Raw genomic sequence first — 26,043 nt, forward strand, 5'->3', positions numbered from 1 at the left:
TTACCGTCAGGACTAAACGTTGAACTGTTGCCGGTGTTCTGACGATCTATGCTGCCTTGCCGAAAAATGCTACCATAGCGCGAATCGATAGACTCGACTCTACTCGGCCCTGCTCCGTTTTCCATTGCAGATAGTACCCAGAGATAGTACGTAGCTTGTCGTCATAGCGACGCCACACACAATTGCCGCGACGTAATGTTCAATGCGACACACACACCAACTCTTAAAATATATCTATGGTTAAAACGTTTCAATATTACTAAAAATGTAAAGACAGATAAGCGGTATGAAAACCTTCCAGCTGTGTTTTCCTCTGCCGTTGTTGCTGCAGCGGTCTGTGTGACGGCGGGAGCAGAGGGCTCTGTGAGCGGGCGGCTGGCTGGCCTCACGCGCTCCTCCCACGAGTTGGCACAGGTAACCAGTAACCAGTTTTATCCCATCGATTTTCGTCTGAGCTTTTAAAAACAGTATCACAAATGAGAGTGTCCTCCAGCCCACTTGATGTAATACCTACAAAATTTTTACTGAAAGTAATGGATTCTGTTGGGCCCCATTTGATCTCTGTTTTCAACAGCTCCCTATCTACTGGTTGTGTCCCTGATTATTTTAAAACGGCTTGCGTGAACCCACTTTTAAAGAAACCTGGTTTCCAAACAGCTGCTCACTGTACTGGAAAATAACAAAATATTTGAAAAGTTTCATTCTGGTTTCAGGAAGTACCACAGCACTGAGACTGCCCTGCTTAAAGTCACCAATGACCTTTTAATGTCTGCTGATGAAGGCATGTGCTCAGTCCTGGTACTCCTGGACCTTAGCGCTGCTTTTGACACCATTGATCACAACATCATGTTAGACAGACTGAGGCACTGGGTGGGGATCTCTGGTACTGCCCTAGAATGGTTTTCATCCTACCTGTCAAATAGGAAGTTTTGTGTGTCTGTAAACAACTATGTCTCCTTGTTCTGTCCAGTTAAATATGGTGTGCCTCAGGGGTCGGTCTTAGGACCCATTTTGTTTTCCTTGTATCTGCTTCCCCTTGGACATATTATCCATAAACATGGCATTTCTTTTCATATTTATGCTGATGACACACAAATATACTTGCCTGTCAGATCCACAGACCCTGGAATGCTGAGTTCACTTAACAACTGCCTTTGTGAAGTTAAAAAATGGATGTCAGAGTTCACAGAGTTCGGGAGGCCATCCCGGAGGACCCAACAGGCCGGGCAGAACAGGGGGGCCACAATGTTCGGGAGGCCGTCCCGGGGGACGACCCAACAGGCCGGGCAGAACAGGGAGGCAACAATATTCGGGAGGTCGCCCCGGGGGACGACCCAACAGGCTGGGCAGATCACTGGGGTAACAGACATGACAAGGGTTACCGAATACTAGACGAAAGACAAGACAGACCCCTAAAACCCAACAGACCAAAATAACGCTAACTAAACACAAAAGTGCAAAACACTGCAAGGCAGACAGGCAGAGTGTGACAAGACCTGTTGTGAGGTTGTCACTGCTCTAGTTTCCCTAATTGGTAGACACCACTCACTACAATCTGAGTGTTATTTTAAAAGCATCTTCTCCACATGGCTCATTCTGGTTCAAAGATTCAAAGAATGACCGCTGGTATAGTCCAAACCATAGTTTTGGGAGCTGCTGCCTCAAACAGACCACATTCAGCTTTCTAAGGATGGTCTACTGGTGGAGGACTATGCTTTAGGCGCTTTCGGAGACATTTTGCCTGCAAAGAGAAAAACATAAACTTAGATGGGAGCATAAAAATGGTCAAGATCAAAGGAGGAAGTCACTGTATCTGTTTCAGTTTCTACGTCGACATCCAATGTCCAGCCATTTGTCTAATGATTAACTTATGAAAGGACAAGTACAATATGTGCAAATTTCACAGCCATTGGATAATACTGTTACATTCCTTGTAAAAGAGAATGAATAAAGAAAATCAATGAAATAAGGAGTAAGAAAGAGGGAATTTCTAGTCTTCAGCACTCACAGTTACAAAACGTTCGCCCCCTGGAATGAACTTATACTGCATGTACTTTGAGATTTGGCTGGCGGGGGCGAGCACATGGAGGTGGAGGTGATCAACTGAAGTGAAGGGAGGTTGGTGGAACCCCAGACTGTGGAGGAAAACACATAAATGCTGTGTTCAGCACCCTAAAAAGCAGGTCAAAGTTCAGAGTTTAAGATATTGTGTGAGTATGTATTCACACCTCTCACTCCATTTTTAGCTACAACCAGTCTGCGCTAGTTTTGAGCTTAAAGGTACATCATACATTTTAGACAATTATTCTTTGATCATTACTTACAGGAAAAGTTTGACATTTTGGGAGAGACACTTATTCACTTCTCAGGGAGAGTTAGAGGAGAAGGAAGGTACACTTAGCTTAGCATAAAGACTGGAAACAGGGGTAAACAGCTAGCCTAATGGTAACAAAATCCATCTACCGGCACCTCTAAACGTCACTTTATTAACATGTTTATATTAACTTGTTTGTTTGATCTGAATTAAAAGAGTGTTAAAATAACAATCTGCTTTTTGATGGGGGGTTACTTGGTGGATGATTTTTTTGGCTCTTAGCCATAAAATAGTCCGGTACGTAACAAATTGTCAATGTGCACTTTGTACGTATTAAAGCTGTTTCCTCCTATTTCTACTCTTTGTTAAGATATAAGCAAAGCTAACCAGCTGCTGGCTGTAGCTTTTTATTTAAAGGACAGACATGGGAGTGGTATCAATCTTCTCATCTAACTCTCCACTAGAAAGCGAATAAGCGTATTTCCCAAAATATCAAACTATTCTTTTAAACCTTTGTGTTTAGGGTTAAAAGAAAAGAAGAAAACCAAGCACACACTTATCTCTCTACCTTATGTCCTTCTTGTTAGTGAACCCTTGGTCTTGTAGTATAGCTTTCCCCATCTCAGCCATTTGTTTAACTGTTGGGGATATGACTCAGTTATTTTTAAGACCTGACTTGATAAAACAAATGAGGCTGCTGAAATATCACCTCATTAAACTGAAGCAGCTGAACAAGTGCAATAGGTAATACTGGCCTACTAGCTGTAGTTCAGTCATAGTATTAGTAAATGTAGAAGAAGCAGGAGCATTGTTATAGTAGTAGATAAGTAGTTTCAGAAGCAGCAGTAATATTCCTAGTTTTAGTAGTACCCTATCGTAAAAGCAGCAGTATGTGTATTAGCAGCATATATAATATTTATAACTGACCGAAGCTGACGTGTCCCCTGTGCAGTGAGTAGCAGCTGTGTATGTGCTGTGTGGGAATAACCAGGTAATGGTGGGGAGCAGCAGGATTAATGTCCCTGAAACACACCAGCTCCTTGTTCTGTTGGAGGGGATAAAGATGTAGAGATGAATAGAGTTGATAACCTAGAGGCCAGTGAATGCAGTGTTGTTACTGTAGGCCTACGTGTTCAATCTGTAACAGTTGTGTGGAGTAGGATAGAGCGGGTACTGTCCAATGTTGTGGTGCTATTACAGTTTTTCTCGATTTTTGACAATTGTCAAAACTCTAAGTACAATCCTCAGACCACATGGTACATTCAGCACACCACTCTATGTGACCTGCTAAAGGTCATTACTCAATCAAAAGAATTAACTGCATGTTTCAAATGTAAATAAATTCATCAATTAATAAGTCATTGTAATCAAAACAAAAGGTTCCTTTATCATTGTTTAGACCAAGACAGTTACAATGCAGAGTTACAAAGACATCTTGTCAAATGACAGTTGTAAGAAATAAAGATTGTTACATTATTTGGAAATAAGTTTGTATTTAACTTTGGAAATAGGTTTTTAACCAATCTGTTTAACAGTCACCTGGGGGCAACAGCAGTGATTAAAATATCAAAGAGTCACTCTCTTCCAATTGAAACTCTGCTGCCATGTAGATGAGATGTTACTGTAACACAGAAAAATAGATGACACTATACAGTGATTGCGGGAACACCTTTTGCTATACATTTGTATGTCTCTCTGCTATCTCAGGATGCTATTTGTCTGTGACTGACCATTTGTCTTCGTGCATATGTACTTGAGGGTATTTTAAGGAGAGAAATGCTAGAGGTAGGGAGAGAACCGGATCTTTCTTTCCGTGGCCATGTACATAAAGGATTGGTTCATCACACCTTTGACTCTTGATTCTTCTTTGGGAAGAAATTTTCTTTCACACTGTGTACTCTGAAAGTGTGATAGTTTCCCACTTTGTAATATTGTCCTATTGCTAACATTGTATTTTTAGGCAGCTGAATAGTATTGGTGTCAGCCATGGCACACTGTATACTTTCAACAAAAGATTCATTTGACGACACTGTGGACCGGCCCAGATTAGGGTGTACTCTCCGACAAACCTTTGTCATACTTAGGTTGATAATGGTTGCCTGAGTCTCATTTGAGATTTCTCTGTATCTTTGCCTTTCCCTGGCTCTTCCTCGTCCTCTGTGCCCCCCTCTCCCTCTTCCTCTCCCTCTTCCTCTCCCTCTTCCTCTCCCTCTTCCTCTCCCCCTCAAGATGCCCCCTTGCACTCTAATGCCCTTTATTCTTGCAGGAGCAGATTCTTGTCCCTGTCTGTCTCCTGCATGCTCCATATTCCACAGCTGTAACATTGAGTCTTACCCCTGCAGTATATATGTTTTCGATAACTGATCAGCTAAATTGGACAGTAGATGCGTTTGATTGCTCTAAATTGTTCCCCATCCAACCTAAATTTATCCATCTGACAACTTTTAGGATACCACATAACTATTATGTATCTTATAACTGTGTGACAGGTTATTGTGATTGTTGGTCACTGTATTTAGCATGTAAGGATTTACACAATGAACATATGTATAATTGCATTTGAAAGAAATATGATTCAATAGCAAACAAATGCAAAATATTTTGATCTGCAAGGCTTACTCTAATTACTAAAGGCTTACTAAAATTGACATATAGTCACGTGAACAACTGACCTAATGTTCTTCTAAATAGTCATATAGTTTTACAAATTTAATAGTCATTAGACAATTAATTTGACAACCCAGCAGTTTTGAGAAAAACTGTAAGGCACTTCTCTGCAGTCTATGGTGTGGATACAAGCTCAACTGTCTGGGATGGAGACTTGCAATCTGTTCCAGCAATGTTACAGGCTATTTTATATTTTAATGGTATTTGTCTTATTTTAATAAGAAGCCGGTCATGTGTCTGTCCCTGGCAGTATCATGAAGTGAGCTTTAGAGTCGCTTACCGGCACCTTTGTTTAAAAAGATCTCACCTTTTTTATGATTTCCGTTTCTTTGTCTTGATCGTGAGCTATCAAACAGAAAATACAAGTTTCATCTTTTGAACTTGAGTCCGATTCGTTCCCCGACATTTTTCCGATATTTTCTCATGACAAATGTCTCCGGAATCCCTTCCTCAGTTTGTTGCGGGTAAAACAACGACCCACTGAGCGTAAACCTGCCAAAGATCGTCTGTGTGTTGCGAAGAGAGGTTGCTCAATGCTTTTACTAAATAAACCCTGTGGGTGTGGGAAGTGAGCAGTCACACAGGCATCTTCGACTGGCTTTTCAAATACCAAAAAATATTTAAAGGACATTTCAAAGGAAAGAATTAACCCATTTGGTCATTAACTGCCACAGCAAGCAGTCCGGATATAGGTTTACTGACCCGTAGGGGACTTTTGCAAATTGTAAATTTGCAACTGTATTTTCCCTCCTGCTTCACGCAGTCCTTGTTGTGGATGTGTGGTTTTTTGTTTGTTATTTGAGTGACTTTAGTCCTTAAAACTCTAGCTATAAAGACATAAATGACACATGTTTAGATTATATAAAGACATACAATGTCTGATTGGAATGAGGGTAACAGTTCAATATGGACATACAATTAACGTCTAAGAATATTAAACGTTAGGCTATCTCATCCATAACTGACATTGAATCAGTTAGGCCTATATCAAGCTTGATTGTATTGTACAAATTAAAACAGTGTACAAAGTCGATGGTCTGATGATTGTTCTGTTTCCACTCTACTTCTATTACACCAAAAAATACAACATCCTAAACACTTGATTGCAATGTAGTTGATTTTTAAGCATAATTTATTATAATATAAACATTTGTGATTGTTTATCTGTTGGATTGAATGTTTTTGTTATGTGTTGGTCAAGATGTTGCCTTGTTATGCAAGACGCATTTCATACAAATGGAACAAAAAAATTAAAAAGGTCTCGGCCTATCTTTAATTTATTTATGGTATTGTATGTGGGAATGGGTGAGAAAAACAATCTGCAGTTGTGGTTACAGCATGATGTTATAGAGTCCTTTAACTTGCTCATAAACTCAAAAAATAATCGCATAAAGAAATAAACTCTAATCAAAAAAACAGAACACTGCGCGATCTTCTCGTTAATAGCCTGCTTTATTTCTGGGAATGTCACTGAAGTGTCTGAAAACGGAGGTCGAGTGAAAACTAGTCAGCCTTATTTCTTCGTAGTGATTCCTCTTCTTAATTAATGATCTTCGAGAGGACGGCCACTTCCCCATGTTACATCCGGGTGTCATACTGTAACTTCATTACCGTAAATTAGTCTTCTTTCACCAGCGCTACAATAACAAGAAAATCCAGTTAGGCCACAGGTAATGTTCAATAAAAAGTAGCTAGATTAACATAATCTGTACAATAGATCCCACTGAAGGGCAACAACATTAGAAATAAAAGACGACCCTATTATCATGTATTTAATATTTATTTAGGTTTAAATGTGGTTGCCATAACAACACAATAAATAGATCCTTAGTGATATCACAGACCACAGCAGTTTTTGGATTCACAAGAAATAATACTCTGGGAGCATTCACAGTTACAACACTTAACAGCTGAAGACAACAAAGCTCATTTTCACGTGAAGCGATAACTGACATGGGTGAATAGTATGGCAGGATTCATGACAGTGGTGTCAGACATTTGCGGTATTGCATATTCATGCACTACAAGTCTGTGTCACATACACAGGATATAAATGAACATTTCTTTTTCCACGTTAGATCTGATTTTTTTTTGTTAATTAGTGGCATAGCAGTGCAAAAACAGAAAATCCCTTTCCCACCCATTTTGAAGTAAAGCAGACGGAGGCTGGCCTGCGGTCAGACAGGAAGAGTTCCTCCTGCAGTGGTGATCAAACAACATTCAGTAATATTTTTACATTGAAGAAAGGGCCACGACACAGCGGTGACTGTCGATCGGTCCTGTAGTGCAATGTGACATGTTAAAACTCCCACTGGCTCTCTGAACAACAACCACAAATCAAAATTAAAGCGATAAAATCAGTCGTCATGCGATATGAATTCAATACTGAGAACAGTCATTTCAGGTGCTTGAGGGGTCCAATCAGAAACAGAAATATTTAACACAACATTTCTATAAAAGTATTACTTTAACTATTTAAAAAAATCTTTGTAAAAACAGAATGTAAAAATAAAAAAAATCTAAAATATTTTATAAAATATGAGCACACAACAAATATGAAATAAAAATAGAACATATTTGGTCATTGCAAATGTGTACTGGCTTTACCACTTGTTTTGGATAGTACAGGGGATTAAAACATTATATGTAGTTATGAGGAAATGAAACATCCTAATTCAGTTCAGCTAAAACTCAAAAAATAAGAGAACGAGACGGCCTTCAGAGGAACTGCAATACTTCCATTGTAAACAATTAATTTAATGTCGCAGGGTCCAAAAATCTCCCTGGCAATTTTCACTTCCTTCACATTTGGAATTCATTGCGTCATTTAATAAAAGAAAAGGATACACCATCATTTCAAACCTCTTCAGTTTATAATCCTGTACATTCTTAAACATTTAATTTACATTAACCATTATCTCTGCACAAATACACCTACAGCATTATGGGACACCTTATTCTTTCATACACACTTAAAAATAAGCTCTTTTTGGGGTTTATAACATCAACACTAACATCAGCAGCCTTTCTCTTCTCTCTCTCTCTCTCTCTCTCTCTCTTCATAAGCTTATGGTGGTAAGGCAGTCTTGCATGCTGGGAAAGCTGGAGGCGTTGTCGGGCGTCTGAGGCAGCCAATGAACTGAGAGCCATAACATTTTCTCACACTTCCCGCCTTTGGAAGGACGAGATGAACTAGACGAGCCAAACCCCACCTCAAAACAGGCTACAGAAGACCTTGCGTATTGTTTTCAGTCAACTTAACAAGTGCACAGGTTGCTTTCTGACTTCGCTCACAGAACATTTAGTGTCATTGTGGGGTAGCTAGGTTTGCCTCCAAGTGGTGCGTAATAGACTTGGGAGGTGTTTGAGGGTTTGGAGCAGAGAGCGGATGTGGACGGAGCTGGAGCAGGTGAGGCTACTCAAAGGTCCAGACCTCCAGGCTGTGGATGTTGAAGTCCTGCTGGGCGGAGAGTGGCTGGTTGTTGAAGGTGGCACATTTGGTGGTGGTGCCCCGGTACAGCTGAGAGTCCAGCCACAGACCCAGCTGACCACTGCAGAGGAGGAGGCATTAGAAAAGTTAGAAAACAGGTGCACATTCATTTGATGGCAAACACTTTGCTGCCCAACTGCTTAGACTGTGGATATACAGGTGCATCTGAAAACATTTGATTAAATTTTCCATAATTTAATTGAAAAAGTAAAACTTATATATATATCTTAGATTCATTACACACAAAGTGAAATATTTCAGGGCTTTTTGTTGTTTTAATCTTGATGATTATAGTTTACAGCTCATTGAATTCAAAAATCCATATATCAAAATATTAGAATAAAGAATGTATAATAAATAAATGTTGTCCTGAGAGCTCTAATCAGCTAATTAACTCAAAACACCTGTAAAGGTTCCTGAGCCTAATCTCTCAGTCCAAAGTCCTCTTTTCAGATGAAAGTAAATTTTCATTTGGAAATCCAAGTGCCACAGTTTGGAGGACAAGTAGAGAGGCACAGAATCCACATTGCTTGAAGTTCAGTGTGAAGTTTCCATAGTCAGAGATAATTTGGGGTGCCATGTCATCTGCTGGTGTTGGTTCACTGTGTTTTATCAAGTCCACAGTCAATACACTGTCTACAGGGAGATTTTAGAGCACTTCATGCTTCCATCTGCTGACAAGCTTTATGGAGATGCTGATTTCCTTTTCCAGCAGGTCTTGGTACCTGCCCACAGTGCCAAAACCACTTTTAACTCACCATGGTGTTACAGTTCTTGGTTGGCCAGAATTCCATAGAGAATCTATGGTGTATTGTCAAGAGGAAAATGAGAGACACCAGACCAACAATACAGACTGGCTGAAGGCCGCTATCAAAGCAACCTTGCTCTCCATAACACCTCAGTAGTGCCAAGGGCTGATTGTCTCCCTGCTATGCTGCATTGATGCAGTAATTCGTGCAAAAGGAGCCCTGAACAAGTACTGAGTACATAAATGAACCTTTTTCAGAACTTTTCAGAAGGTCGACATTTCTGTATTATATATTCTTTAATATTCTAATATTTTAAGATATGGATTTTTGATTTCCATGTGCTGTAAGCTGTGATCATCAAAATTACAACAAACATTAAAACATAAAAAATTTTTGATCTGCACCTGTAAATGTGTGCTTGGTCACAAAAAAAAACCACATTAAACAAGTTAGTAGTTAGCTAGCAGTGTAGCTGGTGGATCTACTTGCCCTCCTCCTCCCATCTGCAGAGAATCAACATTGCCCTTCACAAAGTAAGAATTCTCCCCCGTCCAGCGGTACACCTGAAAACAGAGAGCAAACAATGTCTGATATTTATGCTACAAGTGAAATACCCAAGCTGTGTTCTTAAACTAAGTCAGTACAAAAAAACAAACCTTGATCTCAGGACAGAAGCTGTAGAGGAATGTCTCTCCTGTGCCGTAGCAGTGTTCACTCACTCTGAAGGGATGAGTCGAGAATGCCCCAAATATCTGTGACAAGAGTCAGATTCAATTTTGGGATGAACAGACTAAACAGGCTTCAACTAGAAGTTAAAACCGCTGTGTGAACTTTTATGTCAATCGGGAATGTGGAATTATATTGTAGGCACAAGACTTTTTTACTACAGTGCATTTTTTGATGCCACCACAAGGAGTCGCCAAAGTCAGAATTGATTTAAAAATCATACATGCGGGACCATAACTGAATGAACTGTTAAACTCTCAAAACAATGAGGATTTTCACGGCTAATGCTGCCATGACAGCCTTCAAAAAATTATAATCGCTAATAAAAAAGGGATCCAGCTCCTGAATTGGGACACTGAAGGATATATAAGAAATATTATATACAATATAAGAAACACCACAACTATACATTTTTTCGAGAACCCCTGTCTATATTTCATTATGTATGATGGCAAGTTCTTCCATTATATCAGATTATTACCGAACAGTTGTCTATTTGTTGACGGAAATCCTAAAACAATATATGCAGGAATAAATATGTTTCACTTAGAGGAGATGTTTTCAGAACATTGGTAAGTATTACTTTGCATTTCTTAGAACACGGTGATGGGCTCGGCACCTGGGATGCAAATATGGGTCCAGTGCAAATCACCTTATCTAGTCTAGTCAGGCTTGGTGAATGACAGCTGTCCAGGTGACAACTATTAAATAATGTATCTAAATAGCCATTAAACACTAGAAAGTTCACTAATATCATTATCCACAGTCCATCTAGTAGAAATGGTAAACATGCATACATTATTAGTGTTTTGGAAAAATGTAGTCGCAGTAGTGTAATGTATGTTTTTGCTAAATTAAAATCAAATCAGAAAGTGTTTGTGTAGTCGTTCAGTTTTTATTAGTAAAAAGAAACAACAAGAGACTTCATTTCATTTAGCTGCTTTTCACCTTCTGTATTATCGGCCTGAGACGCCACAGTCATCTGCGTACAGTATCTACCTGGTTATCCATGTCTTTCACCACCAGCAGAACAGGACGGTCCAAGTCTGCCAGGCTCCTGTACAGAGTCTTCAGGCTGGTCCCATGTTTCACAGTGCTGTAGGCCAGTCTCCAGGGGTAACCCTGCACACGGGCTGGCAAGCGACAGGCAAGCTGGAGGGCAAACAAATGATAAAAATCTAAAGTTTAATAATTTTCTTGACAGTAAGTGGTGAGCTTTATGTGGTCAGCAGCCAGCTGCAAGTACCTTCTCAATGTGTGTGTCTTGCAGTAGGTCACTGGTGTCACTGAGCACGGGCAGTGCTTCCACAGCCAGGTCTCCGTCGCAGCTGCCGAAGCTCTGCCTACGCTTAGCCTCGTCAATGGTGATGATCTTGGAGCAAAACAAGCACATAAGCAAGTCGAAGAGAAACCCATAACCAAAGGCAGCAGTGAGGTCTCAGAACACTAGGACGGCACAGACTTTTGAATCAACAGTTAAAATCAAGTCATTAAAAAAAAAGTGCATTTTCAGTGATGTGACAGGGTTTTAAACCGGACTGGAACTTTTCATAAACATTATGATTAATTAGAAATGTTTGCAGCTGGGTAAAAACTACTTTCTCCAGGACTTTAGATAAGAAAGACAGTTTAGAGATGGGCCTGAAGTTAGAAAGTACAGAGGGGTCAAGATTTTCCTTTTTCAACAGGGGCTGCACAACAGCGTGTTTAAAGGTGGACGGAACATAACCAGAGAAAAGACAGGTATTTATCAATAACAAAATACATGGTCCAGTGGTGTCAAAGACTTCCCTAATCAGACAAGAGGGAATGCTGTCTGAAGGACAGGAAATTCGTGGGGCGCAAATGATGGACAACCTCAGATAGGGAAGAGATTGATGTAGGCTCAAACTGATCCAGGACTGCAAGGCACATAGGAGGAACAGAGGGATCATGGTCAGAGGATGTGGTTACAGAAGATCGAAGGGCAAAAATCTTTTCAACAAAGAATTTTAGAAAAGAGTCACAGAGGTCCAATGTAGGTATGATAGGAGCAGAATTACAGGGATTTGTAAGGGTGTATTAAAAAGAACCTGAGGCCTGTGACAGTTGTTGACCAAGTTAGAAATAAAATCAGATTTTGCATATTTTACAGCACTCTGATGGTCAGACAGATACTGCTATAGGATTTCATGTGACACTCTGAGTTTATCTTTCTTCCACCTTCTCTTAGCTTGGCGACATACATGTCTGCGTGCACGGGTGGAGTCATAGCCAGGGCTCCGAAAGTACTTTGGTGCGTTTCATTCTCAAAGGAGCTTCAGAGTCCAAGATGTTTGTGCAGGTGGAATTAAAAGAGTGATAAGGTCAAAGGTCTCAAACCAAAGTGCAAAACACAACAGTGTTTATGACTGTATTAGAAACGTCAGCAACCCCCACCTCTATAGTGTTTAGCAGGGTTGGGTACCGTAACCCAGTACCGATATGGAACCGGTTCCTATATTACGGTACCTACCGGACTGAATTACAACGCCAATTTCAGTATCTCATTTCGGTACCACTTAAAAGTGTCGGCTGAAATATTTCCGCTGTGGTGCTCCGAAATGGACGCAAGAAGCGTCGCTACATTTACCACAGCAACGTTACCAAATTGTTGCGTCCCTAAATGAAAGGATACGAGACGACAGCCGGTCTTTATTAATGCTGCAACAACACAGGTTACCTTGAGCCGCAGTCTACTCCAAAGAAACTAACCTGGCTCAGCAGAGAGCTACACACGTTGACATCTCTCACTCTTCACCCTCCCCTCTTCTTTTTTCAAGTATCATTTCATGCACCGTTTAGGCACCAGAACAGTTTTAAAAGTATCAATTTTGCACCGGAATTGTAAAAAATCCAAACGATATCCAACCCTTGTGTTTATTCTGTGATATTCTGTGGGAAGCAAATGGGCTACCTGCTTTTCTACTGAGCTCACCTCCCAGCTGCAAGATGCAGGGTCACTGAAGAAGTTGTCTATCATGTCCAGCTCATCTTTTTCCACCACAACAAAGCCCTGCTCTCGAGCCTCCTTCCCGTACACATCCGGAGACCACTGGACGAAAAATGCATAAAGATGGTCCACCCTTGAACACACACAAAAGGCACATTTCTAGGTTACACACATTGCAGTTTAAGACCAGATCCCTCGTGGCTTTCTGTTTTTCAAAACACTTATTCATTGGTTATTTTTCTACGATTCAAACGGGACAATCATCATGGCTTTTGAAAGCGAATGTATATGTTTGAGTCTGAGTTATTACTGTATGGATGTTTATTAATATAAGAGCTAGCAATCATCTCACCTTTCTTGCGGCACAGCAAACCAGTACTCTGGCTGTTTACCCCGCCCCCCAAATGAGTGGGCGGGACTAGAGGTCATCCCAGAGGCAAATGACTTCCTCATCGGCTTTCCCACTTTGAAGCACAGGAACATAGGTGGGTTTTTACTCTTCTCCTCTGAAGAGAACAGCATGTCTATAGAGAATGGGAGTTTGGTTAGTATCCACTCACAATGACTGTGATTAATCTACCAATTTAATATCTAGTTTATGATTCCTACCCTCTATTGGAGCCTGCATCCTCTCCAGTAGCCATGACTTCACTTCTGCCTCATAGTTTTTCTTCCGTCTCTCCTCCTCACTGAGTTCAGCCCCACCTTCTGGTCTGTCTGGGCTCTGTCCCTTTGGACTAGAGTTCCCACAAACCTCCGAAGCCTCCTTCAGACTCAACTTCCTGTTTTGGTCCACTGGTGCGCTGTTTATTTTATCATGTGCACCATTTAGCAGCTCTTCAGCCCCTTTAGGTTTTACGTCTTTGGTCTCAGTTACCTCTTGGCTTTTAGGTTTATCGCGCAAGTCACCCTGTTTTTCAGTCTCTGAAGAGGATTGTATCGACTCTCCATCCTCGATGGAGCTGTTCTGGGCTACGCCCTCATCCTCCTCATCTTCCAGCTTCCCTTTAGTTTGACCAAGCACCGACTTGTCCTGAAAGAGTCCCCAGCTTGGTCCTAGTTTCTGTTGGTCCCTGCTGGCAAGGCTCTGTGTTTTGCCGGACATCCCCTCCGCCTCTTCAGTGGCCCCGTTGACAGTTGGCTCCAACTCTGTGAATCCTTCGTCTGACGGAGACTTTGCTGTCTGCTCACCCTCTGTGCTCCCCGGTATTAAGAAGATAAAATGGTTTCTTGTTTAACCTCAAGACATTTTCATGACCAATCTGAAAATTTGTTTTTGGTTATTTGGTCTGTAAATTGACAGATAATATTGAAATACCCCCATCAATTACCTGACCAACAGTTACTCAACTCTACTATTACTTCACTATCATAGAAGACATAAAAAGGAAAATTCTCCTCCACAAAGCTGGAACTAGTGCTCTTTTGTTAACAAAGAGACGTAAACAATGATTTGACTATCAAAACTGTGATGATTTATTTTCTGTTGGTAGACCAGTTGATTAATCAACTAACTGTTTGAGATATATTTTTTACTCTATTGTCAGTTTTAACTTGGACAAAAGTCAAATTTGGATGCTAAAGAGTCGACAATAAACTACATATTTGGTCAGAGCTGAATCTTAAAACTCACAAGCAAACTTTCATTCACATTAAGCAGACACACAAAAAAACCCCACAAAGAATAGTTGGTTCTGCAGGTTGTGGATGGTAAAACAGATACAAGTAAAAAGTCATAACCCAGAATTACCATCATTTTACAGTGATTTCATTCATTGCTTAGATTAAAAAGAGGGTCACTTTGGAGTCAATAGAGTATAGTTCAATACAACACATGACAAAACACTGGTTGGAACATGACTTTACCAGTTTCTGAGAGGGTTGATTCGATGTCGTCCAAGACGATTGGTCGCTTCGGCTCAAGAGCTTCATAGCGGCTGAAGGGGTTCAGATCCCGCTCTGACGGCAGTTGCTCCCACTCACCGGGCCTGTACACAGGACACAAATCCTGGGGTAGGTCTCTGTGGGGTCACGGGGGCATCACACATACCGCACCGCAAACGAGGATGAAAATGAAAAGGGGAAAAAGCAAAAGACAGACAAGGTCCAACAGAAATTATAAATGACCAGAATGATAGAAAACAAACAAAACACTTAATAACATGTGATGTAAAACAACAAATTAATCAAAAATCTAAAGATTAATGAAGAACAAATCAAAAAATTTTAATGAAAAATTTGAAAACTAGAACAATCTGAGAGGTTTTTAAATTTAGAACCAGACAAGATCCAGTAGAATTAAATGGATGTGATAAAGAGGCAAATGTGAAAATTGCTGGAAATCGAAGGGCTTTGCACAAACAATTTTGTTCTTGACAAGAACAAGAACAATAGAAACTGGAAGGAGGAACAAGAAAGGAGGAATCAAAGCTGAGGGCTGGAAGAAGAATGGTTACAAAAGAGGGAAATGAGGAAAGCGAGACTGTTAGGAGCCCTTACGACGGCAGAGCATCTTTGAGCTTCATGCGCGACACGTCATCATACAGCGCCACAGACACGACCTCCTCCATGGGGCAGATCAAGCCGTACTCCTCGCAGCCGTGCTCAATCACCAGGGGGTCGGACTTGTGCGGGTCAAACATGATGTTGTTGGGTGTCACAATCAGCACGCCTCCCACCACTCCCTGCAGAAATAAAACAACACACAGAGAGACACAGCGCTGAGAGGAATAAATTGCAAGATATTGCAATATTTTTAAAAATTGCAATAATATCGTATCAAAATACAAGAGTGGTACCCGCTGGATACAGTTTGAATTAGGTCAATATTTTAGTTATTAATTAATTGACATTTTATTATACACATCTAGGCTTCTTACCATGCCGTCAGTGAAGTATTTGCAGCTCATCTTGATGAATTTAACCGTTGCCGGGCTCTCGTCCTCCGAGTTTGGGGAGAGCTCTCGCCGGATGGACTTTGCCGACATGCAGTTTGACATGCCATCCTGAAGGAAGTTAAAATCACAGATCAGAGGCCTGAATGTTATGTTCGTCTTAAGTATAGCTTGTTTTGAAAAGTATAATTATCATGTGGTTTCAGTTCTCATTGGACTTTGATTTTATGCCACCAGAGCCAGACATTTGTCCTGAAGTAATTTTTTTTTCTTGACTGCCAAAAAGCTGGTAGATTAAATTACCTTACTTTGCAAAATATTCAGCCTGCCTTGTTCATGCACTTAAAAACTGCTCACTCATCAACAGATTAAATTTGTAATCCATCATGGAGGGTGGTAGAATTTGAATTACGAGAGACTGCAATAACATTTTGTAGCATCACAGCCATAGTTGTACTTAAACATAATAGCTTCAGCGTAGACAATGCCAATTTAGACGGACAATTTTGGACAAAGTTTGAAAATACACAAAAAGACTGCATATATTCCTGTTATATTATTAACAAATGTGCACCTCCTAAGATAATTTGTGAAAATCAAATAGTTTTTAATAGATCCTGAAGTAAAGTATAATTCAAAAAATTATCCCAAATAAAACAGTGAGACTAAAAGTGGGTTTGTTATTTCTGCCTTTTGTGGATAGTTTCATGGTCAAGATTCAGATAGAAAAGGACGAGGGGACTCCCTGTCCTGTAGCAACTGTTTCAACAAATCTGTCCCTAAATGGCTATTGTAAATGACTATATTATGCCATGTACTCCAAGCAACATAATGTACCCTTTTCTACTTACATGTGATGCACACTCTGACATGCCATTTGAGTAGGAGGGACCAGAGGAACCCGGAGATTTCAGACTTTCTTCGAACTGGCTCACATCGGGGACAAACAGCTTCTGTAATAATGATGGTGGACAGCCAAAGGTCAGAGGGATAATGAGGGAACTGATGTGGTGGTTCACGTTACTGCCGAGGCTCTCACCTGACCAGGATAGACGCTGCGAGCAAAGAGCTTATTCAGTTGGACCAGCTTGTTTGGGGTGATGTTGAACTTGAGTGCGATGCTGTTGAGGGAATCATTAGGTCCCACCTGTGCCAAAAGATGAACACCTCTGTCAAATGAGTTTCTAAAAAAAGGCAAACAGCTAATAAGTCAGTATGTTACATAAAAGTGTTTTCACTGTACTTTTACTCACAATGACCTCCACTGTCCCTGGTGGCCTCCTCTTCTCCCTCTTTGCCTGATTGTTACTTTTACTGACATCATCTACAAAGAAAAAAAAATGAGAAAAGCATTTTGCAGGACAATGGCAAACTATAATAATCTCATAAGGGAAAAAAAACACACAATTATTCTTGTAAGAGATGAATTTATGATTTCATACTTTCTACGTTGCTAACAGATTTAAAAGAACAGATATTTCTAATAATCCAGTGATTTTAAGTGTCTACAAAAAACAAAACAGTGATTATGAAAAATACTCCTTCCATTGAGGGCGATGCAAAGGAATACCCCAACAGAGATGACCATCTTGTGGTTAATTGCCTTTTGATACTGTACGGGGCTTGTCCCCTATCATTATCCAGCCTTAAAACACTTTCCCACAGATGCCGAAGCAGTTAATATAAACACACACAAACAATCTGACCCTTGCAGCAGACAAGGTCCACAGTCAGCACTTTCTTCTTGCCAAGAAAACAGAAGCTATTAGTGTACCACTCCCTGACTGCATAATTACACTGCTGCCTCTTCCACAGAAACACAGGGCATGACTAAGCGTTAGACAGACTCCAGCTCCTCTTTACTGTACCAAGCTTTCACTGAAAGTAAAGTAAATTCACTGAATTTATACTTGGCTGTGACTGATAAAATGCTGTGAAGCATTACTGGCAATGTTCTTTTAGCTAAAAGCGCACATTACCCTAAAGAGTTTTTTTTGTGTGTCTATTACTGCAGAACATCATATTTGATTGGATGGGCTGCAGGTAACAGTGGTGTAGTATTATTAACACACATGTTGCAGAGTTTGCACAGCTGGCTGACCCACTCCACAGTCAGTATGGAGGAGTTGGTCATGATTTATGCAACACGTGATAACACGATGCATAATCATCATGACGTAGCGTGCGCTCAAGACAAAATGCAGAAAACACACAATTAAAACTGCACATCAGTAGAGTTGAGTAATATTTTGTTGTTAGATTGTAGGTTTATTGTTGGGAAAATATGAAGCCATAGATATGTTCTGACAACTAGCTTACACTGACACTGGTCCATCACAAGGAATTTCTTTTAGTCATTGTCAATGTACACACCGAGTTCAATAGCCTCATTAGATAATAATAATTATACTAATAATAATAATAATAATAATAATAATAATAATAATAATAATAGCTCTATAATTATTGGCCTGTTTCAGCCATTTTCTCCTATGCTTGAACAAATCCAAATCGTAATAAAGAGATGCTAGTGTCCTAACTAAATGTCATTTTAATTTCATATCATGTTTAAGCAGAAACTAAAGGGCATCATGGGATTTCTATAGTAAATTAACACTTGCACCAACTCTTACTACTCACAAACAGCGCCTGAAGTGTCATCATCAACTGAAAAACGATACAGGAAAAAGCTTATGCAACTTCTTGTTTAAAACTGCTGAGGTTGATACCAACACAAGGATCCTTGTGCTGCAGATCAGCCTTTTAAATAACGGAACAGGGGAATAAAATCAACATGGACAGTGATACTAACACCACTACACTGACATATATACACACACACACATACACACACACACACATATACACACACGCCAACCTGAATTTCCCCTATAGGGGATAACTAAAAAGGTATATCTTGTCTTATTGTTTGTCTAAAAATGGGGAAACCCATTTTGTTGAGATTACAAAAGTCGGAATAGTTCTGTTGTAGTATGGATATTTGATTTTGCCCTGCCCGGTACAAGACTTCTTTCTAATTAGGTAGTAAATCCACTTTGAATGGAGCCATTAAACCAAAGTTAATTATAACTGCCATAATCGTAGACTATGACTAGAATATTTCAAACTAGGGCTGCACGATATTGGAAAAAACTAACATTACAATATTTTCCTTTTCTGCGATATATATTGCGATATGAAAAAATACAGGAAGTTTCACCAGATTACTTCAGTTGCTTTATATGAAAATAAGCATCCTAAAAGAATTGATCTACTGATTAAGAATAATATTGAGATTGCTGGTTCACTGTGCATGCAGTGCCTGCCCGTCACTCAGTAGTTACAAGAACTCTTAAATCAGAGTAAATGATGTTACATCAGACAAACTTCTCTGGTGGTGGTTAGTTTGGCTTGCTTGACATTGCACTGTTCTGCGATGTGACTATTGAGAAAGAGCACATTGCGATGACGACGCTCTGCCGATATATTGTGCAGCACAGGTCCAGTATTTTTCTGATCCGGCATCTGACAAATAGTGTGTTATTATTATTAATATCATAACACAGCAGTGACTAGGAAATTATACGAATTTTACAATATGCCACAAATGTCATTGTTCTAATGTGCTTTATGTGTCTTTTTTCCCAGGATAATTGTTGAATAAAATATTTTAATATTAATGAGACATGTTTTTGTCACGTTGTAATCAAAAATAATCTATAAACTAGCTGTTAAATTAATAGAAAAATAATCGTTAGGTGCAGCCCTATAGCCACTACATAGTTACATCTATTTAGAGGTGTATCAAAGATGTAGTGGAGCCACTCCATGCATTTGCAGAGCCATGTTACACAACTACAGTGCAGAAAATGCAAAATGTCAGTGGAGTCGTATAAATCATCTTTAAGATATTGGTATGTTCCAATATCTTAAAAGTGCTATTTATTCAAATCACTATTCTCACACATCCCGCAGCTCTCCTGTGAGTTTTTGACGCAGGTCTTACCTGAGCCTGCGGGTGGCTTTGCGGTTACTCTCTGTAGGTCTGTCTTTTTGTTGGGGTCACTGTCATTTGGGACGTCTGGACAGGAGATGATCGCCGGGCTCTGCTCACTCACACTCTTTTCTGACTGGCTCTGCTTGAGCTGTCTCCGCCTCTTCAGCCTGATGGGAAGCCAGACGGACATATTCACATCAACTCATTAAGTAAAAGAAAGATCTGATCCCTTTTGTTATAACTTATGTCAATATGCAGTATGTATGCAACAGCCAGATAAAACATAGAACACACAGAGACTACTGTAAGATACATAAAACATGATAAAATACATACAACATACATGAACTGACAACATAAAAACTACAGTGTGTTTAGAAATTACCATTCAATGCAACAATCAGTGATTAAAAAATATGATCAGTTATGTGTGAAACTCGTCATCAGCTGTGTCACCTTGAGTTTTTAACAGAATGGTGGCATTCAGACCAAACGCAAATTTAATCCTCGCGTCGCTTTCCTCGCTGGACTACTGCTAAGTGTTCACACACGCACAATGCGAATAAAAACACAAAATTGCAATACACTGATCAAAATGATGTCAAAATGACTAAAACCTGACTGCCGATTTGTTAAACATCTGCTTTGTCAGGTCTGTCAGCTAGACAGCAGGACAACAGTGTTTAAAATGTTTGTTTTCTGAATGGAGTTTGGATCGGTCAGGCCTGTGCTTGGCTTAGGAACCTTTAGTTGCTCTAAGGAAGTTTTACAAGGCATACAGAGATGTTAATGAGGGCCGGGGCTGTTATTGTTCTTGGTTTGAGTTCTGGCTGTGGAGTAGTAGACATTTTCCATCTCATCTGTTCAACTTTCATTGGCATCAAATCTCACATAAAAAGTATTTCAATTATCAGCTAGCTCCTTGTGTGGTCCATTTATAACTTCAGTAGTGAATTCAGACCTTTCGTCCATGTACTGCTATTGTGCTCAAAGTCACTGCTCTACTTGAACTTTTTTTCTCTCTTTACTTTGCTGTGTCAGATGTATTTTCCTCTCAGACTGTCCTTTCCCCCTGTTTAATCATTGATAGGTACGGGAATGATGTAACAAGATCTCCAGACCATATTGGGGTTCATTAAAGGGGGGGGCACTGCTGTGGAACCATGAGTTAGTGGTGCACTAAGGATAATGCACGCTCTGTGAGCTCAACTGAAACCTGTGTGGAAATTAGTATGTAAAAAAAAAAAAAAGTGTAAGACCAAATTGATTCATCATATGCTTTGAGTGGTAGTGTTGCCCTGCACAGCCGCAGGCAAAGGAAGAATATAAAAAACAAAACAAAAAGGGAAGCAATCTTAAGTGTTCAAGTGCCTTAATGGAAAGGCAAGAGTGGGTCGATAAGGCTGCAGACAGACAGAGTTCAGGCCTCTCCCTCAGCCTCAGGTCGCTCTCCCACTGTAACTGATGCACATCTGGTAGGGAACTCAGGAATCTGCAGACGCATTCTCAACAGCACCATCTGTTTCACTCAGGGGCATTTCACAGAGTATCTCAAATCACCCTCTCTCCTCCTTTTTTCATCTTACTATTTACTTAATATTTAACCCTTCTTCCTAAATTGCAGTTCTCTAACAGACACCAGCAGCTTTTCCTTTCGGTACTGTGGAAATATCTTTGCTGTATCTTAATTTACCCCCACCTTTGTTGCGGTGCGGCCTTCTTCTTTAAAATGCCCCCCCCCCCCGGAAAATGACTAACCGTAAGTTGAACCTTCCAGTTATTTAGTGTAAACTGAAAGCAATATAATCTATTTTGCAACTTCTATAGACATATTGTCACATGTCACATTAAGGGACCAAATGCGCTTTTTTATGTTTTGCATTTCTACTTGATTTAGATCAGTTTAGGTATTTTCCACTTTTTCATTATAATATTTTTTCTGTTGTTCAGTGTCAAAAAGTTCTAATTACATGTACTGGGTGCAATAAAACATGAAACAAACAACAAAAAGTCAATAATGGGTTAATACTTGTTACTGGAACTGTTAAGTGCCACAGTGGCCTTTGCTCTATTTGTCAGGAAGTGAGGCAGCATATGATGCAACTAGCAGGAGAGCTACATATTATAGCAGTAGCTGTGTGGGGAGATAAGGCTCGTTTCCCTTCCTGACATGTTCACTCTCTGTCCATACATGCACAACATGGCTGTTGGTCTTCACAGTAGTAGAGGTCTGCATGAGTCTGATATATTCATCTTTCCACTGTTGTTTTGCTGCTCACTCCCAAAGGTTTGCCTTTGCAGGAAAACTCCACCTCTAAATCATCTCAAAGCCTGCATCCCATTAAGATTTACTGTGCCGCTTACCTAATAATCAGAGAGCGACTGAAATGTGATGCCATTACAAAATAATTCCACTCCATAATGTAATATTTTCACCATAAGCCAATCAAATCATGAAAACATAAGATAAATTGCAGGTTTGCTGTCACTCTGAATGGGTAACCTGAGACATAAAGCCCTTTAGGCTACACTGCATTACCTCACAACATGTATCACAAGTCCACAATCTCAATAACTATATTCTGTAGGGTGGGTTAAGGCCTTTCAGACACATTCAAGCCACATTACACAGTAGTACTCACTTTTCTCCACTTACATTATTCACTCAGCTTTCTGCCAGCAGACATTAATTAGCCAATCATCTGGGCAGACGTCAGAAAGAAAGGTCTGATCTTCGTTCACAACCTGCTGATTGCTCGTCAGTCTATGCACCGTAGCTGTGACCAGCCTCTTTTCACACATTTCCCGTTATCATGTTTCACTTTGCTGCCAAAATCCAAATTGAAAATCAACATGATACCAGTGGGTCAGTTCTTAAAAGACCTCTGACGCATGACTCTGATTACACAAGGCAGTATTGGCTGGGTGCAGCTCAGGAACAGGTGACTTAACAGGGCTGATCCTTGATTCAAAAAAAGTGGGGATAAATACTTAGTTAATGCACCTTGACAGCAGAATATCAATGTACAAACTACCATGCAGCCCAATGGAAAAAAGTCCCAATGTTACTCCTGACGAGCAGTGCACTAAGGAGTTTACATTTTGGACTTTACATACCAGTATGTGATACCTGGGCTGAAGGACGTAAATAACACAGAAGACTTCCGCCCATAATGCATATTATAATATCTGTTTGGGTAAGGAATCTCGCCCATTAGCCTGACTGGTCGATGCTCATCATCCATTGACCGTCACGGTAATGGTAAGTCTGGTAACTAGAGAGTCATTTTAGCTGGCATCCTACTATACTGCAAAAATCATTTTGGGAGAAACCAGACACTGTAAGTGCTCTGTGACATTAATATAAAGACAAAACTGAATAGCATGACTCATAATATTAATAAAAGTAAATACCATATATATATATATATATATATATATATATATATATATATATATATATATATATGACATCTAATGCATGTCAGTCCATCGTGATAGGAATCCCTCCTCTGTTGCTCTTCCTGAGGTTATATTTTGGCAGTTTTTCTTTATCTGGGACAGAGATGGTTACATGTTGCACACTAGGGCTGCAACTAACAATTATTTTCATTGTTGATTATTTTGTTGATCAATGCATTAGTTGTTTGGTCTGTCAAATGTCAGAAAATGGGAAATAATGTCAATCAGTGTTTCCCTAAGCCCAAGATGACGTCCTGAAATGTCTTGTTTTGTCTCAACAATCTGAATATTTTCAGTTTACTGTCCCAGAGGGAAAAGAAACCACTTTAATATTCACATTAAAGAAGCTGGAATCAGAGAATTATCACTTTTTTTCTTAAAGAATTACTGAACCGATTCAAATTATCACAATCGTCGCAGCTCTATTCTAAAGCCTTCTGACTTGGGGTAACAAATCCCAACATGATAACAAAATAATCATCATTCAGTGTACCAATTTAACATGTAAACACACACAGTCCCTTACCTGGCAAAATATCCCGGCTTCCTGTCTCTCTTTTCCATCAGGCCAGGGTCCTAAATCTGCATGCAGTGAAGGGCATCCATACAAACATCCACCCTCACACACACACACATACACTCAGTGTGTCCAAGCCAGCAAACACAACTTTGGGACGACCACCTCTCTCACTGTGCTCTCACATCCCTCTCTTGTCCTGCAGAGGAAATAAGCGAAGAGGAGGTTAGCAGGCTCACAGGGCGCCTCCTCACTCTGCAACATGAAGCCTCATCGGCCGAGGTGCACGGCGACAAAAGCATCCTCTAATAAGCATGTCGGGCCACTCAGCGGACAATAGCTGACTAACAGGAACAGGATGGAAAATGCATCCCTCAGCCGTGGAGGACAGACACATTTGCAACGACTTAATGTTGCCACAGTAAACATGCGTTTTATTATGTAATTAAGCTTCATCACAACAGTGTGTCTATTAACAACATCGGTTTGGGAATCCGGTTGATGTAAACATTCAGACCATCATGGCTACACAAACAGCTAGCTGTAACATCCCCAAGCGAAAACGAAACTATCGATTACACGCATGAAACGCAGCTTAAAGAGCAGAAATAAGGCAAATTAAGTTCATTCACGTGTAGACGGAAGATGCAATATCACAGGTAAAAAGGCTATAACTACAGAGGAAAGGCTACATTTGAAGCAACGTTACCCCACCTAGCTACATTCTCCAGTTTGTAGCCGCTTCTCAGTGAGATGTCTCTATGAACCAGGCTCTTTTTAAGGTGCAGCAAAACAAAAACACATCTAGTTATCTAATGTCAGAACCGTCTTTGCGCCTTCGTGTGCCAGCTCTGAGCAAAATACAGGCACCGTGAACAAGGTCGCCTTCAAGTTGACTTAACAGCTGATGCCAAGTGTGCTGCTAGCTAGCCACCTTGTTTACAGGACAATAGCAACCTGGCGGTGATGGTAAGGATTTTTCATCCGGTTAAGTCCGTTCTTTAAAAACAAGCTGACCCTCGTCTAAGCTGGTCCACCGCTGACGCCAAATATGTGTGCGCCAACAAACCACTATAACGCTACATTTAACATAAAACAGGTAGATAAAAGTGAACACATACCTTGCGTGCATCCTTAAACAGCTAATGTTAAAGTCAAAATGAAGCCTCTCTTCACTACGCCCTCTGGTGTCATGTGCACCGTACACACACCAGCTCACCACTAGCTCACTTTTAGCTAGCTAATATCCTGGTAACGCTAACGCTAGCTGAAATGAGCTAAGGTTAGCTAGGGGGGAGATCGTCGGGGGATATTACACAGCACGCTGTAGGTGACCGACCATTAACAATGTTATCATAAATATACATCATCATGTACAGTGAAAAACAGTTTGGATTAAACCATAGGTACAATTTCCCTGGTGGTCTAGTGGTTAGGATTCGGCGCTCTCACCGCCGCGGCCCGGGTTCGATTCCCGGTCAGGGAACTAATTTTCTTGTCATGCCCCGACTCTAATCCTGTCAGAGTTTACCAGAATAAACCTGACGAACGAGAGGAATTAAATGTTAAAACGCAGCAGCATGACCTTGACGGTCCTGCACCCACTACTGAGCCACTCACCGCTTTATTACTGAAAATATGAATTAAAGTGCAATAAATATCTGGAGGTAAGTAGCCATTTCAGTAGAAGAGTAATACCCGCTCTTTCGTTTATTTAGTAAAATAGCGTTACCACCAGTTTTAGATTCCATCCATCCATCCATCGTCAACCGCTTATCCTGCGTACAGGGTCGCGGGGGTTTTAAATTGTATTTTCTTTTTTGCAAAATAACAACTCACAATGTGCCTCGTTTAGAAAGGGATATCTGCACCAAAGCATTGCAGGTGTAACGTTAAACATATTGTCTTTAATGTTGGTTTCTTGATTCTATTCTACAAATTGTTTAATGAGCAGATTAATCACCACGTAGTTTATCGAGACCCTTCAGAATTATCACGTGACCTACCCAAATGTGAAACGCATTGGACTTTGCCTTCCAGAGCTATTTATCAACTTTACCGCTAGGTGGCGACAATTCACAACAAATGGTTCAATAAACAGAGTTCTGCAAAATGCGGGGGAGTGTATACTGTACAGTCCTTACATAAAGTATATTGGACATTAAAGCAGCGTCTACCACCCTTTTACGTACATGAGCTTTTTTATTTGTCTTTACATGTTAAAGAAAAGACTAACAGTCAGACAGATGAGTAAAG

The 26,043-nt window shown here is 40.2% G+C and overlaps 2 protein-coding genes and 1 non-coding gene across 4 annotated transcripts; 1 reads left to right on the top strand and 2 right to left on the bottom strand.

The window, feature by feature from the left end:
• Nucleotides 1-1,113: 1,113 nt before the first annotated feature.
• Nucleotides 1,114-5,420, bottom strand: LOC123978049 (adenosine 5'-monophosphoramidase HINT3-like). The gene is made up of 5 exons (XM_046061159.1): nt 5,289-5,420; nt 3,242-3,359; nt 2,883-2,952; nt 2,009-2,135; nt 1,114-1,741 (listed from the first exon to the last, which is right to left on the bottom strand). Exons 1-5 carry the CDS (start codon nt 5,385-5,387, stop codon nt 1,685-1,687), a joined length of 471 nt encoding a protein of 156 aa, XP_045917115.1. The 5' UTR covers nt 5,388-5,420; the 3' UTR covers nt 1,114-1,684.
• A 1,322-nt stretch (nt 5,421-6,742) lies between these two features.
• LOC123977851 (nuclear receptor coactivator 7) lies at nt 6,743-24,713 on the bottom strand. 2 transcript variants are annotated; one of them, XM_046060847.1, is made up of 17 exons: nt 24,502-24,713; nt 23,797-23,986; nt 19,818-19,975; nt 17,065-17,135; nt 16,851-16,958; nt 16,663-16,764; nt 15,797-15,922; nt 15,417-15,601; nt 14,784-14,938; nt 13,527-14,111; nt 13,270-13,441; nt 12,903-13,050; nt 11,193-11,318; nt 10,946-11,098; nt 9,877-9,972; nt 9,710-9,783; nt 6,743-8,532 (listed from the first exon to the last, which is right to left on the bottom strand). In XM_046060847.1, the coding sequence occupies exons 2-17, from the start codon at nt 23,832-23,834 to the stop codon at nt 8,397-8,399; spliced, it is 2,433 nt and encodes an 810-aa protein (XP_045916803.1). In that variant the 5' UTR covers nt 23,835-23,986; nt 24,502-24,713; the 3' UTR covers nt 6,743-8,396. The 2 variants fall into 2 exon arrangements, with proteins under 2 accessions (XP_045916803.1, XP_045916804.1); XM_046060848.1 differs by lacking the exons at nt 23,797-23,986; nt 24,502-24,713 and adding an exon at nt 22,465-22,680.
• A 488-nt stretch (nt 24,714-25,201) lies between these two features.
• trnae-cuc lies at nt 25,202-25,273 on the top strand. The gene has a single exon. It is a non-coding gene; the product is annotated as a tRNA-Glu (tRNA).
• Nucleotides 25,274-26,043: the final 770 nt, after the last annotated feature.

Source organism: Micropterus dolomieu, linkage group LG10 (assembly GCF_021292245.1).
Source record: "Micropterus dolomieu isolate WLL.071019.BEF.003 ecotype Adirondacks linkage group LG10, ASM2129224v1, whole genome shotgun sequence".
Taxonomy (NCBI): Eukaryota; Metazoa; Chordata; class Actinopteri; order Centrarchiformes; family Centrarchidae; genus Micropterus; species Micropterus dolomieu.